Genomic DNA, 16,958 nt, shown 5'->3' with positions numbered 1-16,958 from the left:
AGGTTTTCACTTATGTTGTGTATGCTTATAATGCACATCTATTAGGAATTATATTTTAATCATTATTTTATTTTAAAATGGCATTAAAAAAAAAAATATATATATATATTGTTTTAATAATTATATATATATATATATATATGTATATATATATATATATAATTTAAAATAAATAATAGATATAGATATGTAAATGTAAAAAAAAGAAGTAATATTAAATTAATGATTAATGAATCAACAAAGTGTTAATTTGATTACAATCAAAATAATTCTATTATTTTAAAATAGCATTAATAATATATATATATATATATATATATATGAAGTTTATATATATATATATATCACTGATTAATAAATCAACAAAATATTAATATAATACAAATCAAAACAGTTGTATTATTTTAAAATATATTCATGTTATTTTAAAATATATTGTTATATTCATTAGTTTCAATTTGTATTATATTATTTTGATTTATTAATCAATTTAATATTATTTAAGTAAAATTGTATTTATTTTGTTGATGTGTTAGAAACAATATTAATAGATATTAATGATATTTTAAAAAAATAAAATGAATAATAATATATTATAATTTAATAATAAAATATTGTCATTTATATAAAATATGTTAGAATGTTTGTAACAAAATAAACATTTAAAATTTTACCAAAAATATTCTAATGTATATTTTTAGTATTATGTTTATTACATTAAATTACATTACATTAAATTTTTAGGTTTTTGCTTATTATTATTATTATTATTAATATTATTAAACATTATTAAACATTTTATTGTTTCTTTTTATTGTTTACTTTTAAATTTTCTATTTAATGCATGAATTATATATTTTATATTTTTATTCTTAAAATTATTATGAATTTATAATGTAAATTATACAATTTTGGTAACATTATAATATTCCATTAAGAAATTATATAAAAAAATGGTCAAATATTATCAAAATATTGTAATTTCTTTGTATTAATTTTTCACAAATTATTAAATTTACTTTAAAATGTATTATTCATAAATTATATATTTTCTATTTTTATTATTAAATTGATTATGAATTTATATGTTTGCACATATACGCTATATATATATATATATTAAAACAATACGCTATATATATATACACATATTAAAACAAATGAATAAAACAATATATTTAAAAAAAACATAAATATATGAATAATAATAATTTTAAAGACATTTGCCAGTTTGTACATAAATTTGAAAAAAAGTCTTTAGTAAACATTAAAACCTAACATGATTACACAACATATGTAAGTGAGAAACTCAAGATCGCCAGATGTTTCCAAAAAGTTCTGGAAACTTTTCCAAAAAAAGTGATCTCATAGTTTTTTTCGGTTGCCTTCTCAGTTATGACACAGACCTGCAGTGCCCTTTGCCGCCATCCCGTATGTATCTCCAACCCGACGAGCTAGAAGAAGAGGAGGAAGAGGTGGAGCTGGAGCGTGGACCTACGCCGCCCGTACGTGGAGCGGCTTCCTCACCCGCCGCCGTGTCCTACAGTCACCAGTCCACCGCCACCCTCACCCCGTCCCCTCAGGAGGAGATGCAACCCATGCTGCAGGATAACCCTGACCTACACGAGCGCAGGTACACCAGCTTCAAAGCTTGACAATGCTTTTCCTTTCAAACCATTTACAGTTTGATAATTTGACGTTGGTTGTCCTCCCTCAGGCGACTCTTGGTGAGCCCCCCACCTCCACCACGCCCCCTCTCCCCTCCGCACACATATGGTTACATCTCCAGCCCCCTGGGTCTGGACACGGATGGGCTGGAGGAAGAAGAGGATGAGGAAGAGGGTGACGAGACGGATGCGGAGGTGGCTCGAGTCCACCAGCTGCACACCCACCCTCACCAGCAGCACTTGCCCCAGCAGAGGGCTCTCCTGCGGGGCCTGGAACAGACCCCGGCCTCTAGCACCTGCGACCTGGAGAGCTCCGTCACGGGGTCTATGATCAACGGCTGGGGCTCTGCTTCGGAGGAGGACAACGCCTCGTCGGGCCGTTCCAGCGCCGTCAGCTCATCGGACGGATCTTTCTTTACCGATGCAGATTTCGCTCAGGCCGTGGCAGCTGCGGCCGAATATGCTGGTTTACGAGTGGCAAAGCATCCTGGGAAAAGCCACCATCAGCTTCCAGTGTCTGGAGGTACTGGAACGTGTATATGCTTTCTTAAAACAGGCCTAACAATATGCCACATAGTAGAAGATATGGAAGCGTCCCACTAAGAAAATCCTAATATTTGCTTGGTTTTAAATGGAGACCGTAACTGTAATGTTATACATCCTACAGCGGCTGATTTAATTTGTATTCAAATCTGTGGCCTTTATTAGAGCTGAACTAAGCAAACCCTCTGTCCTCTAATTTGCCAGCAGCACGGAAATACCAAAACCTCCCTTCGGGACACCGTCCAGGCAGCCCAGTGTCCACAGACAGTAACGTTAGCGCAGCCCCGGGTCAGAGGAGGCCCCTAAAGAGGCAAAAACAACATCCAGCTGCTCAGACAGGCTACCAGCGCCGAGAGGCCTACACAGAGGGTACGTCTACACACTGTTCTGCTTTCTGTACACTGTCATTAGGAATGGGCATCATAAACACAAAGTACATATACTTATATATATATATATATATATATATATATATATATATACTATGCAAAATAGTATAATTTATATCATAAATTAAAAATAAAATTAAGAATGTTACAAAAAAAAATGCATTACAAATTCATATGTTTAATAATAAAAACAGAATATATGTAATTCATAAATTAAATGTAAAATAAAATAAAAATAAATAATAAATAAAGTAAAATAAATTATTTAATGAAACATTAATTAAAAAAGAAAACTAGTAATTGATTAAACATTGTTAAAGAAATATCATTTTAAAGAAACCTTAAAATATATATAAAATATTACAAATTTACAATATACATTGTAATAATTTTAGTAATATTTTAAATGTTTATATTGTTACAAATAGTATATTTTTATATAAATAACAATAATTTGGTAACATTTGACTAGTTTATTTTTGGTAATTTATTCATTGAATATAATGTTACCAAAAATAATATCATTCACATTATAAATTCATAGTCATTTTTATAATAAAAAAGTATATAATTCATTAATTAAATAATACATTTAAAAGTAAATTAATGAATGAATGCAAAATTAATAGAAAAAAATAACCCAATGTTACCAAAATAGTATATTTTCCTAAATATTTTTGAATAAATAATAATAATAAACAAAATCTTAAAAATAGTATTAAATATTACAAATTTCTAATGTACTAATTTCTAATGTATTATAATATTTTTGGTAACATTGCAAATGTTTATATTGTTACAAATAGTTTACAATTTTTATATAAATTTTACTAATTTATTTTTGTATAATTTCTTAATTGAATATTATAATGTTACCAAAAATATTATAAATTACATTATAAATTCATAATCATTTTAGTAATAAAAATGAAAAATATGTAATTCATAAATTAAATAATTAATGTAATTCATAAATTAAATAATAAATGTAAAAGCAAATAAAATAATTTATTAAATAAATAAAAAAATAAATAAACAAAATGTTACCAAAACATTTACTAAATATTTTAAAATAAATAATAATAATCAAAAGCTTAAAAATATAACAAATTCATAATATACATTATAATATTTGGTAACATTGTACTAATTTATTTACTAATTATAAAAAATAATAATAAAAATAGAAAAAAAGAAAGAAAGAAAGAAAGAAGAAACAATAAAAAATAATATTATTAAATATTTTTAAAAAAGTAATTTTAGAAAAATTACAAATGTATAATACACATTATAACATTTTAAATGTTTATACTTACAAATAATTTAAAATATAATTTTTAATAAAAATGACAATACTTTGGTAACATTTTAATATTTTAATTTATTTAAATTTCTTCATTTTATTTATTTATTTATTATTATTATTATTATTGTTTTTTTTTTTTTTCTCATTAACCTTAAATTATACACATTAGGAAATAACAAGTCACATATAACAAAATAACATTCTTTTTTTTAATAATTCGAACTAATTCAAAACAATAAACCCCTAAGTGTTGACACTGATCTGATGCCTTTCTGACTAGTTGATCAATGCCATTTATTAACAAATCGGATCGCATAGCCTTGTTTCTTGATTCCCAATTCGTATAAGACAACATCAAACATTTCATCAGTACATATAGGATCATAAAGAGCGAGGGGGATGGAGAAGTCAACCTACAGTGTTTCATAAGTGACCACTCCCGCTTCAGCCTCTAATGAAATGGCAGCAGGTGCCAAAGCGTCCGAAGAGCTCTCCGAAGTCTTCAGAAAGGTCACGTCTTGCGTGCGACGCGTGTGGAACTGCGGAAGAAAGCGCTCACGAACGCATACAAAGTTTTGTGCGAGTGTGCGTTTGTGCACACGTTCTCATCTGCTGCGTCTCATCATCGAGTCGGTTGTCCTTGCGTGTTGACACTAAGATTTAATATCAGACACACACAGGCCTTGGTGGGCTCTATCAGATCAACTAGCCCCTCTCATCTGTCCTTCACTCCCTCCCTTCGCTGTAATCTCTTCCTCCCCCTCTTCTAATCTCCTCTCTCTCTCTCGTCTTTGTTCGCCGTTGGCCGCTGAAGAGACCCAGATTGATCAGTCTGTGTCAGCTCAAGTTTCTGTTGAATGTGTGATTTGATTTGATTTGATTTGATAGGCCTTCTTCGAGTTACTCTGTGTGGGAGGGTTAAATACAGCGTTTCGCACGGAAGCGAAGGTGGTTGTCGTTCGAATGCGTTTCGCACAAACACACTCAAAACTAAATGATCTGAAACACAGATTGCCTACCAACCCCCCAAATACCGCGCGCTCCCCCCGCCTCTGTTAATTTTGCTCTTGTTTGCTCAGTGCTTTGGGTGACACCAGGCTTATTATCTCGTCCTCCTCCAACTCCTCTCCAGAAGGCCCTGTTAACCTTTCATCTGCCTCCACTTCTGTCTGGAGAGAAAAGAGCCAGTCTTTTCCAGACGTTCTTCGCTCTCTTTGTCTTAGCTTCCTCTTTTTGCGTGGTTCTATTAAAAGTTTGTTTTCAGGTTTCAAGAAAGTTTTCTGCAGGAATGCTGAACGATGTCTTGGGTTATCAAACGTTTTGAAGCAAATATGAGTTAGAAAATTTATAAAGCGGCTGGAAAGTAAATGAATAATATATGCAGGGTGAATACATTTCCTTGACTGGGGATTGCTTTAACCCGCAGACTAAAAAACAACCCGCGGCAAGAGTGTGAAAGTAGCCCAATTCTGCGGGAAAACCACTGATTGGCAACACTGGTTAGATGTTTCTCTTTACTGCAGCCAGGTAAAATAAAACTTTAAAAAAAGACTTTAGAAACAGGTTTTACATCCCTGTTTGAATAGCGTATGTCAAGCAATTATTACTTACAACAAAAAAATAAATAAAAATGTTTAATCAATTTAATAAAAGTAAATTAATTTTTTTTGTTTAATCAATTTAATAAAAGTAAATTAATTTTTTTTAAAGTTATTTCAAAAGTTAATAAATTGTCAAAACATTTAAATAGCTGATAACAAAATTATGATACAAAATTGTGCCAAAATTATAATTTGCATTGTCATAATATTTAAGAAATAATAACAAAAATAATAAAAAACATAAGACGTCAAATAAATAATTTAGGAAAAAAATTCTAAAATGATACCAAAATTATAATTTATATTAAGTCATAATATTTAAGAAATAATAATTAAAGAAAAAATATCGTGTTAAGCAATTTATACTAAAAAAAAAAAAAAAAAAAAAAAAAAAAAAAAAAAAAATTAACTGAATTTAAAGGTTAAAAAATTTATATTAAATCATAATTTATTAAAAAAAATTGAATAGTGTATGTTAAGCAATAATACTTAAAACATAAAAATTGAATTCAATTTAAAAATAAATTAAATAATTTATATTTATTAAAAAACTAAATGTTAAAATGACACCAAAATTTATTAAATCAGTTATTTCAGTAACTGAACTTCAAATTTATAAAAAAATAAAACTAAACTAAATGATACCAGAATTAATATAATCTATATGTTATTTTAATAATTAATATTTAAAATATTAAAGTAGCTTTACATTTTTATTAATTTATGAAAAAACTTAACGTTAAAATACCAAAATTAATTAAATAAAAGTTATTTAAATAATTAATAACTTAAGAAAATATTAAAATAGAATGAAAAAAATGAAAATGAAAAATAAAAATGAAAAAAATAAATAAATAAATAAAACTTTAAAATGATACCAAATTTTTAATTTCCATTAAGTCGGTCATTTTATTTAAGAAATTATAATAATAAAAATGAAAATCATAAAAAGTAAGTTAAAAACTAAATGCTAAAATGATACCAAAATTATAATGTCATAATATTTAAAAAAAAAAATAATAGTAAAAAACAAAACATAAAAAAAAATCATAAATATTACAAATTTATAATATAACACCGTTTGAATGGTGTAGCTTAAGCGGTTTCAGTTCATTTATAACGATCATAACTATGAACTGCATTTTTTGCTTAAAAATACATGAAGAACAGCAATATTGTCAAATATGATGCAAAGCTAAAGTTTCAGCATCATTACTCCAGTCTTCATGATCCTTCAGAAATTGTTCTAATATGCTGATTTGCTTAAAAAAAAAAATCTTATCAATGATAATGAAAAACAATGAAAACAGTTGTGAGACTTAATTTTTTTGTGAAAAATTTGAGACTTTTTTTAGGATTCGTTGACAAATAGTTCAAAAGAGCTGCATTTTACAATACAACTCTTGAATTTGTAACATTGCAAATGTCTTTACCATCAATGTATTCTTGTTGAGCAAAACCACTAATTAAAAATGAAAAAAAAAAATCTTACCAACACCAAACTTTTGAGTGCAAAAAAAGCACTCATAAGCACGAAACATCAATCATTCATACCACATCGAACCAAGTAAGGACATGTTTTACACTAGTAATTTCACAGCGACACAGGAACTACTCACGCAAATAAGAACAGCAGTGCTAGCTGTTGTATAAAATAGAGAGAGAGAGAGCCCTCCCTCCCTCGCTCGTCCACCCCTCTCGTAAATCTAACAGCTCTCTTGTGCTCCTGTGAAATGCGGCCCGTCTCTCTCACCCTGGCATCGATCCGCCGCCTGACTACTGCAAGACACCACAGGGCTTATAAAAACCATCCACGTCCACCATCCACTGACCCTTCTCGTATTTTGCTGAGTGTCAGAGCAGTGATGAAGGAGCGCTAAGCTCTCCCCGACAAAACGAGACACGCGCTCGGTGAAGACGTCAGGTGTGCTTTGACCTTGAATGGCTAAAAATGTCGACGCAGCACCCGAGCACCATTTTAGCACTTTTTAAACTTGTCAACAAGTCTCTTAGTGACGCAATGTTTACGTAACGGGTGTATTTGTGACTCTGGCGCCTATTGGGATGTCATTTCATATGCATGTTGATTCGAAATTGAGTCGGGTTTCAGCGTCTCTGGCACAAGTTTACGAGATCCGTCACGCACGGAGCTTGCACGACTTTTTTAGCCGATGCTATTTAACAAGAACGGCAATTGTAAACAATTCTGAATAACTGGCACTGGAAGCGCGGAGACATCCAGTGACAGTGATGAACCGTCATTCACAGTTTCGCGACTGACTAGCGGCGCCGCGGTGGGAAAGAGCTCCAGCGTGCAGCTGTTTGGAGGGTTGCGACGCAACGGCACAGCTGTGTTTCCATGGCACCTTCCGGGTGCCAGACAAATGAGTTCTGGTGTCAATTAGCTGAACGTCTGGTTCTGAAGGACACTCGCATGTGTGAATATCCACCTTATTTTGTAAGGCAGAAGCTATTTTCTGTAAATGTGCGAGACTTCTGATTAATTAGCTGCTAAATAACTAGAACAATAACAAAGCGGTAAACTGTAAAACTGTGCTACAAACCAGTGCGTTCATAATTACAACAATACATTAACTCTTCTGTACAATACATAGAGATCTGTGTAAAAAAAAAAAAATTATGCTTTCACTAACTTTTTTTTTTTTTTTTTTACCAACAGTCCTGTTCATAACTGCCATAAATTTTAACCCTTTAAATTACATTTTGTTTACATATACTATTACATACACTTTTTCAATACAATTGACAATACATTAACCCTTCTGTGTCGATATAAATAAGCTATATAGAGGTCTGTGTCAAAAAAAACAAAAAACAATCATAATATTTTTTCTGCTTTCACTGACATTATTTTTTTACCGACAGTTCTGATCATAACTACCAAAAATAGATTTTTTTTTTAACCCTTTAAATTATAGTTTGTTTACATGATGCCATTTCTCCCCCATATACTCTTTGGATTATTAGTCAAATAAGTAGAACAATAACAAAGTGCAACAAATGGTAAAACTGTGCTATAAATCAAAGCTTTTATAATTATGACAATACATTAACCCTTCTGTCTCAATACAAAAAAAGCTACATAGAGGTCCATATCAAAAAAAGAAAAAAATCAAAAATATTTTTTTATGCTTTCATTGACTTTTTTTTTTTTTAACCAACAGTCCTGATCATAACTACCATAAATTTTAACCCTTTAAATTACATATTGTCATAATATATTTAAATCATAATATTTTTTCTGCTTTCACTGACATTTTTTTTTTTTTTTTTTTACCAACAGTCCTGACCATAACTACCATAAATTTGAACCATTTAACAGTTTGTTTACATAATGCCATTTCCCCCCATATACTATTCAATATACTTTTTGGATAATTACAGTCATTAACTAACTAGAACAATATCAAAGTGCAGTAAACGGTAAAACTGTGCTTTATAATTATGACAATACATTAATCTTTTTTTTTTTTCCTTTTTTTTCCTTTCCTTCACAGATTTTTATTTGTTTATTTTTTCACCAGCAGTTCTGATCATAACTACCAAAATTTATTTATTTTCAGTATTTGAACCCTTTAAATGACAGTTTGTTCACATAATGCCATTTTTCCCCATACACTTTTTGTATTATTACAGTCACTAAATAACTAGAATAATAACAAAGTGCAGTAAACAGTAAAACTGTGCTACAAACCAGTGTGCTTATAATTATGACAGTACTGTACTTAAAACCTTCTGTGTCAATATAAAAAAAGCTACATAGAGGTCTATATATATATATATATAGAGAGAGAGAGAGAGAGAGAGAGAGAGAGAGAGAGAGAGATTTTTTCTGCTTTCACATCTTTGTTTTTTTTTACCAACAGTCCTGATCATAACTACCAAAAATGCTTTTTTGTTTATTTGTTTTGTAGGATTTTAACCCTTTAAATGACAGTTTGTTCACATAATGCCATTTTCCCCATATACTATTCCATATAGTTTTTGGATTATTACAGTAACTAAATAACTAGAACAATAACAAAGTGCAATAAACGGTAAAACTGTGCTACAAACAACAATACATTAACCCTTCTGTGTCAGTATATAAAAGAAGCTACATGGAGGTCTGTTAAAAAACGTATATATAGATTTTTTTTCTGCTTTCACTGATATATTTTGTTTATCAACAGTCCTGATCATAACTACCAAAAATTTTTAAAAATTTTAACCCTTTAAAATGACCGTTTGTGTACTTGATGTCATTTTTCCCCCACATAACTTTTAGGATTATTACAGTTGCTAAATAACTAGAAAAGTGCAATAAACGGTAAAACTGTGCTACAGACCAGTGCGTTTCTAATTATGACCCTTCTGTGTCAATATAAAAAAGCTACATAGGGATCTATGTCAAAAGAAATATTTAAAAATACATATTTTTTCTGTATTTTTACTGACATTTTACTGATATTTTTTTTTTAAATCAACAGTCCTGATCATAACTACCAAAAATTAATTTTATATATATATATATATATATATATGTAGTTTTGTTTAGTATTTTAACCCTTTAAATGACAGTTTGTTTACATAATGCCTTTTTCCCCCATATACTTTTTGGATTAGTAGTCACTACAGTCAAGAGGTCTGTGTCAAAAAAAAACAAAAAAAAAACTCTATCAAAAAAATATTTTTTTCTGCTTTCACAGAATTTTTTAAAATCAAAAGTCCTGATCATAACTACTTTTTTTCCTGAATTTTAACCCTTTAAATTACATCTTGTTTACATGATGCCATATTTCCCATATTCCATGTACGTTTTGGATTATTAGTCTTGGATTAGAAAAAAAAAAAAAAAAAAAAAAAAAAAAAAAAAAAAAAACAATGAAAGCTTTGCATAAGAATGCATGTTTTTATGCTGAAATGGCACCATGATTAAACATGGCCAGTTTTCAGGGACATTTTTGTCCTTAATTAAACTTTTGATAATTTTTGTACCAGATTTATGAAAGGAAAATTCCATCAAAAACACACATTTTTAGCTACATTTCTCAATTTAAAAATCTCCCTAAGGAGATTTAAAAATATGTGAAAATAATGTGATAAATACCAGTTTACAATATCAAGCAGCATAATCTTTTGTACCTGCTCTTGTGTTAAAAATAAGGTGGCTGGCGTGCCTCGCGTGAGCTAAAATGTAAACTTCAATTGCAAATTTTAGCATTGGTACACTCACACAACATATCATCTTTTGTTTTCTCATAGATCTTCCCCCTCCTCCAATTCCTCCTCCAGCCATGCTGAAGTCTCCAACACACCCGGCCAAAACCATCCCGGAGGGCCCACGGGGGGCCCTGTCGCCCAGATCCAATTCTGCAGATGGCAAGGACAAGCGAACGGGTTCGGGCGGACCCAGACCCCGGGATGGCTCGGACACCCGGACCAGCTCTTCGGAGCGGCGGGAGGGCCAGGATGTACAGAAGAGTCAGAGGAAAAGCAGCAAAGATGCAGGGCATAAGAGCCGCCAGCACCCAGGTACTGCACTACAGTCCTGTTTTTCCTATGTTAAATACTATGGTAAATAATGCTCAAGTCACTTACCTTTCATTTTCACATCTCTTTCAGGCTCAGAGGACATCCTACCTTATAGTCGCCCATCTTTCCCAGCCGTCCACAGTCCTCGTGGAGAAAGAGACCCCAGCTCCTCCAGTTCACTGTCCTCTCGGGGGTCCGGTGGACGGCGGAGAGGTGAAGGGGCTCCGGGGGCCCGCAGAAACCCTGCAGATGTTGGGCTAAACACCATAGGAGCCTTCCAGACAGGAGGGGAGGAGCTTGAGGTGCGTTTCCGTTTAAGTAATAAAATTACAAGTTAAAAAAACAAATACAAAAAATAATGAAATTGTGCTTCATGATGATTATTATGAATTATGATTTATCGTTATGATTTTTATTAATCTATGCACCCGAAGTATTAGTTGAGTTTTAAAAAGGAAAACTGAACTGAAAAATATAAAAAAGTATTTTTATGGTAAAATTAACCAAATAAAGAACATTTATTTCAGTTAGCTGTCAATAAAATGACAAAAAAAAAAAATCTAAAAAATGTTTGAAAAAAAATTAAGACATGAAAAAAGATAAATAGAACTACTGGAAAAAAACCTGACAAAAGGCTGAAAAATGACAAAGCACACAGAAAATGACAAAAACTGAAAAAAAAACTGGCAAAATAAAGCAAATAAATATTAAATTAAAACTTGAACATTTATTTCAGCAAGTTGCCCATTAAAACAACAATAAATTAAGACAAAAAATTAATATAAAAAGAATAATATAAAAGAAAAAATATGAATAGAACTATTAAAAAAACCTGACAAAAGGCAAAAAAAAAAAATTACAAAAGCACACAAAATTATAAAAACTGAAAAAAGGGAGACTGAACTTAAAAAAATATATTAATTTAATTTATTAATTATAATTATAAATTTAATTTATTAATCATAATTATTTTAATGCAAAATTAAGCAAATAAAAAAATTACATGAAAAACTTGAACATTTATTTAAGTTATTTGCCAGTAAAATGACAAAAAAATTTAAACTAAAAAAATGTTTGACAAAAAATTAAGGCAAAAGATAAAACTATTAAAAAAAAAATTGACAAAAGGCTGAAAAATGACAGCGGCACACATAAATTACAAAAACTGAAGAAAACTAAACTTAATATATATTTTTTAATTGTTAAATTAAGCAAATAAAAAATAAATATTAAATGAAAAACCTAGACATTTATTTCAGTTAGTTGCCAATAAACAACACAAAATTAAAAAAAAAAAACAAAAAAAAAAAACAGAACTATTAAAATTGACATAAAGATAAAAAAATTACAAAAGCACACATAAAATCACAAAAGCTGAAAAAAGTAAATTGAACTTTGAAAAAAATAAAACCTAGTTTAAAACAAATACTTTAATATTATTATAAATAACACTGTTGCTACTGTGCTACTGTACTGTGTTTGGATGGTAAATATTTATTGTTTCCTTGTATGATTTTTATCTTTTCAGATGGTGGAGAGCTGAAGATAAAAAATATGGCTGTCAAAACTTCCTCAGCAACCATCTTCAGCGCAGTTTGACCATCTCGGCGGTATCTTTTACTGAAAACTACCGACCCAGAGTCACGTTTGGAAAACTGACCAACCATTCTTCATTTATTTACCTTAATTTTCAATGTGCATTTAAAGAAGAAAAAAAAAAGACAGAAGAAGAAAAAAAAGCAAAGGGTGCATTTGGTGCATTTGAGAGGGGCTAATGCAGTTTTGTTTGGATTCCAATGCAATATGACGCGTCCGCTAGCTCCTCTAACTGATTACGGCTTTGTTCACCTTGGCGAGAAGGTTGTCAGTCAGCTGTTACTGTAATGAAACTCCAGGCACAAAGGGACTGACTGACATGTACATACACGTGTATACATATCTAACTGTCTTTTATAATCCATTGTGGTACATTAAATTTGTCTTCCTTGGCTTATTTGAATAATTTTAAAATTACGCCAGTTAATATAATTTTTTTTTATAGCCGCCATCCTGGTTGTAAATTGTCATGGTGTTTAAACTGCCCCAGGAAAAGTGCCACATTTTGAGAGTTATTGTTTGTTCGTTTTTGTTTTTCGTAATGCACTGTTATTCTTTTTTGTCATTGTCGATGTTTGTCGTTCTATGTTTGACTTTGGTTTTAAAAGCACAATCACTAAACTTTATTTTGAACCATGTTATTGATTAACCTTTTTGTCTTACGCGAGGGGGGCGCGGACGGTACGACAAAAGGCCTTGTTAAACCTGTTGATGTAGGGTTATGAGAAAAGAAAAAAGGATAAGCTGTTTACAAACGAGTGAATGAATGGAAACGAATCCCTTCGTCCTTACCTTCGGTGTCTTTTCCAGATTCTCATTCCAGCTCCAGAAATCCTGCAGAAATGAAAGAAATATACAGGAATCAATGCAGGGATGTTATGTTTACGAAAGTATCGCTCCACCTGTGCGCTTTCGTTATTAAAAAGAAAGAAAAGAAAACATTTTTCGATTTACATATGCACTTAACAGGAAGTGGGTGTCGGTTTGAGAATCTGGGGCGGTCGTGATTGGCTGGCCGAGGACCCGGCTCTCGTGGGTTGGCCGTGGCGGTCACGATCTAAAAGGGGTGAGGATGTGAGTGTTAATTCATTTGACATCTGCAAGCATTTGTTTCTTAAAACAAAAAAGCATATAAAAATGAAGAAAAAAATAAAATAAAATCAAAATACTGAAACTGACCTGCTTGTTTCTGGCTTATTTATGTCTTTCTATTTTTTGTGATACATTTTGTGTCTCCTAAGTGAACATTTTGCAATAAGGTTTCATTAGCTAAGCATTTATTCATCTTTGTTAATATTAATTTTAATATTTACTAATGCATCAAAAGTTTTTTGTTGACATGTTAGTGCACTGTGAACGAACATGAACATACAATGAACTACTGTACTTTTATTAAATAGCATTAAAGATTAATAAACTGTAATAAATGTATTGTTCATTCATGTTAGTTAATACATTAATGTCACATAATACAGTTTTACTGGGAAAAAAAAAAACTTATTTAAACAACACATAGAGACTTTTTTTTGTTTATTTTAATATTTTTTTAATTATTTTTAAATTTCAGAATAAATAAAAAGAAACAGAAAATCTCATTATAGCACATTTATTAGCCACTGCACCTATTAAAATGTTAATTAAATAAATATTATATATCTACACAGTACCAGTTTTTGAACAGTAAGATTTTTATTGTTTGTTTGTTTTTTGAAGGTCACTTCTGCTCACCAAGCCTGCATTTATTTGATCCAAAGTGCAGCAAAAACAGTTAAATTCTTAAACATTTTTACTATTTAAAATAACTCTTCTCTATTTGAATATATTTTAAAATGTAATTTATTCCTGTGATCAAATTTACATTTTTAGCCTCATTACTCCAGTCTTCAGCGTCACATGAAATCATTCTAATATGCTGATTTGTTGTCCAAGAAACATTTTTACTTATTATCAGTATTTAAAACAGCTGAGTATTTTTTTTTCATGATTGTTTGATAAATAGAAAGATCCAAAGAGCAGCATTTGTCTGAAATAAAAAGCTTTTGTAACAATATATACACTATACCATTCAATAGCTTAGAGTCTAAAAATTATACGGTTTCATTATTAAGCAAATAAATGATACAAAAAAAAAAAAAAAAAAAACTTTTATTTAGCAAGGATGCTTTAAATTGATCAAAAGTGATAAAAAAGACATTTATAATGTCTTAAATGTATCTGTCTATTTCAGATAAAAGCTGTTCTTCTGAACTTTCTATTCATCAAAAAAAAAATTAAAAATCTACTCAGCTTTTTTCAACAATAATAAATGTTTCATGAGCAGCAAATCAGAATATTAGAATGATTTCTGAAGGATCATGTGAAACTGAAGAGTAATGATGCTGAAAGTTCAGCTTTGAAATCAAAGGAATAAATTACATTTTGAAATATATTAAAAAATAGAAAACCGTTATTTTACTGTTTTTGCTGTACTTTGGATCAAATAAATGCAGACTGGTGAGCAGAAGAGACTTCTTTAAAAAAAATTAAAGATCTTACTGTTCAAAAACTTTTGACTGGTAGTGTATAGGTTGACAAAGAATGTAAGTAATTACCAAAATATATAACGCACTCAACAATGGCCTTCCTCAGTCAATAAATATAGGGCCAACAGCATGCAAAACTATTAACATATTATCCACCTTATTTTTCCCATAGTAGTGGGTGCAGCCATTTGTCTGGTTTCCGGTCTCATCCACTTCCAGCTATTTTTAGCTGCACAAAAAGCTCGTTTTGCTACTTGATATTGCAAACCGGTGTGTCTTACCATATTATTTTAATGTATTATCTTAATTATGAGCACACTAGTTTGTAGTGCAAACCGGACGTCTAACACATTACCAGAAAACAGTTTACTTCCGCATTGAAAAATAAGGTGGATAGGTTGACAAAGAAAACTGACAATGCACAAACAGCATAAGTGTGATTTATCACCCAGGAATATAAGTATTACCCATAAAATATTACTTCTTTACAATAAATAAAAATAAAACAAGTAGATAAAATAGAAAAACAATAGGCAACGTTAATGTTAAAGGTTCTTTATTAAAAATAAAAATAAAAAGTACATTTTCTGAACTTTCTATTCATCAAAAAAAAAAATTTTTTTTAAATTTACTCAGCTGTTTTTGACAATAATAAATGTTTCATGAGCAGAAAATCAGAATTTTAGAATGATTTCTGTAGGATCATGTGACACTGAGGACTGGAGTAATGATGATAAAAATTCAGCTTTGAAATCACAGGAATAAATTACATTCTGAAATATACTAAAAAACAGAAAACAGTTATTTTACTGTTTTTGCTGTACTTTGGATCAAATAAATGCAGGCTTGGTGAGAAGAGATTTCTTTAAAAACATTAAAGATCTTACTGTTCAAAAACTTTTGACTGGTAGTGTCATAAGTTCAGAAAAACAGTGTTAAAGGTTCTTTATTAAAAATTAAAATAAAAAGTCAAACAAATAGAAAAAAAAAAATAGTGTTAGAGGGTATTTTTTTAGAAGAAAAGTAGATATGACAGAAAACAGAATGCTAGTGTTAGAGTTTTGTTCTTTTTTTATGAAAATAAGTAGTTAGAATAGAAATAGAATAGAGAGTGCACATGTTAGAAGGTTAAGTGTTTTCTTAAAAAAAAAAAAAAGATTTAGAATAGAGAGTGTTAGAGTTATTATTATTTGTGGGAAAAATACCATACTGCCTTTTACATTAACCACAAATGTGACCCTGGACCAAAAACACAGTCATAAGGGTCAGTTTTTTGAAACTGAGATTTATACGTCATCTGAGGCTGAATAAATAAGCTTTCCACTGATGTATGGTTTGTTACGGCAGGACAATATTTGGCCGAAATACAACTATTTGTAAGTTTTGATATATTTACAGTAATTTACTAAATATTTTCATGGAACATGATCTTGGGGGTAACGCATTACAAGTAACGTGAGTTTAGTAATAATATGCAAACTCAGAATAGGATGCAACCCTGCAATAATTAAATATGTTAAATAAAACAAATATCCTTTATGTATTTAATCCCATTTTATTAACCAGTGTCTTTGCTGCTGACCTTCGATGATGCAATTCAACCATACTAATAAGCAAAAACGTAAACATAATTAGTTACTTTTTCAGGGATGCAAAATTGTAATGCATTACTTTTAAAAGTAACTTTCCCCAGCACTGTTTACTTAATATCCCAATGATTTTTGGCATAAAAAAAGAGAAGACTGGTTTTCTGGTCCAGGGTCACAAATGCAAATCTACACATGCTTTGATGAATTTTA

At 30.3% G+C, this 16,958-nt stretch overlaps 1 protein-coding gene across 2 annotated transcripts in view; it reads left to right on the top strand.

Moving 5' to 3' along the window:
• Positions 1-13,815, top strand: part of robo1 (roundabout, axon guidance receptor, homolog 1 (Drosophila)) — a 343,575-nt gene extending 329,760 nt beyond the window's left edge. Inside the window, exons 27-32 of one of the 2 annotated variants that reach the window (XM_051128853.1) lie at positions 1,394-1,633; positions 1,718-2,190; positions 2,415-2,579; positions 10,772-11,041; positions 11,132-11,343; positions 12,570-13,815. In XM_051128853.1, coding sequence (XP_050984810.1) covers positions 1,394-1,633; positions 1,718-2,190; positions 2,415-2,579; positions 10,772-11,041; positions 11,132-11,343; positions 12,570-12,584 — 1,375 coding nt within the window. In that variant the 3' untranslated portion in view covers positions 12,585-13,815. The remainder of the gene's footprint in view (positions 1-1,393; positions 1,634-1,717; positions 2,191-2,414; positions 2,580-10,771; positions 11,042-11,131; positions 11,344-12,569) is intronic. The other variant, XM_051128852.1, reaches the window with a different exon arrangement.
• The last annotated feature ends 3,143 nt before the right edge of the window (positions 13,816-16,958 follow it).

This window comes from Labeo rohita, chromosome 15, assembly GCF_022985175.1.
Source record: "Labeo rohita strain BAU-BD-2019 chromosome 15, IGBB_LRoh.1.0, whole genome shotgun sequence".
NCBI classification, from domain to species: domain Eukaryota; kingdom Metazoa; phylum Chordata; class Actinopteri; order Cypriniformes; family Cyprinidae; genus Labeo; species Labeo rohita.
Note: the sequence above shows the minus strand (reverse complement) of the source record. Positions and strands in the feature narration are given on the sequence as shown.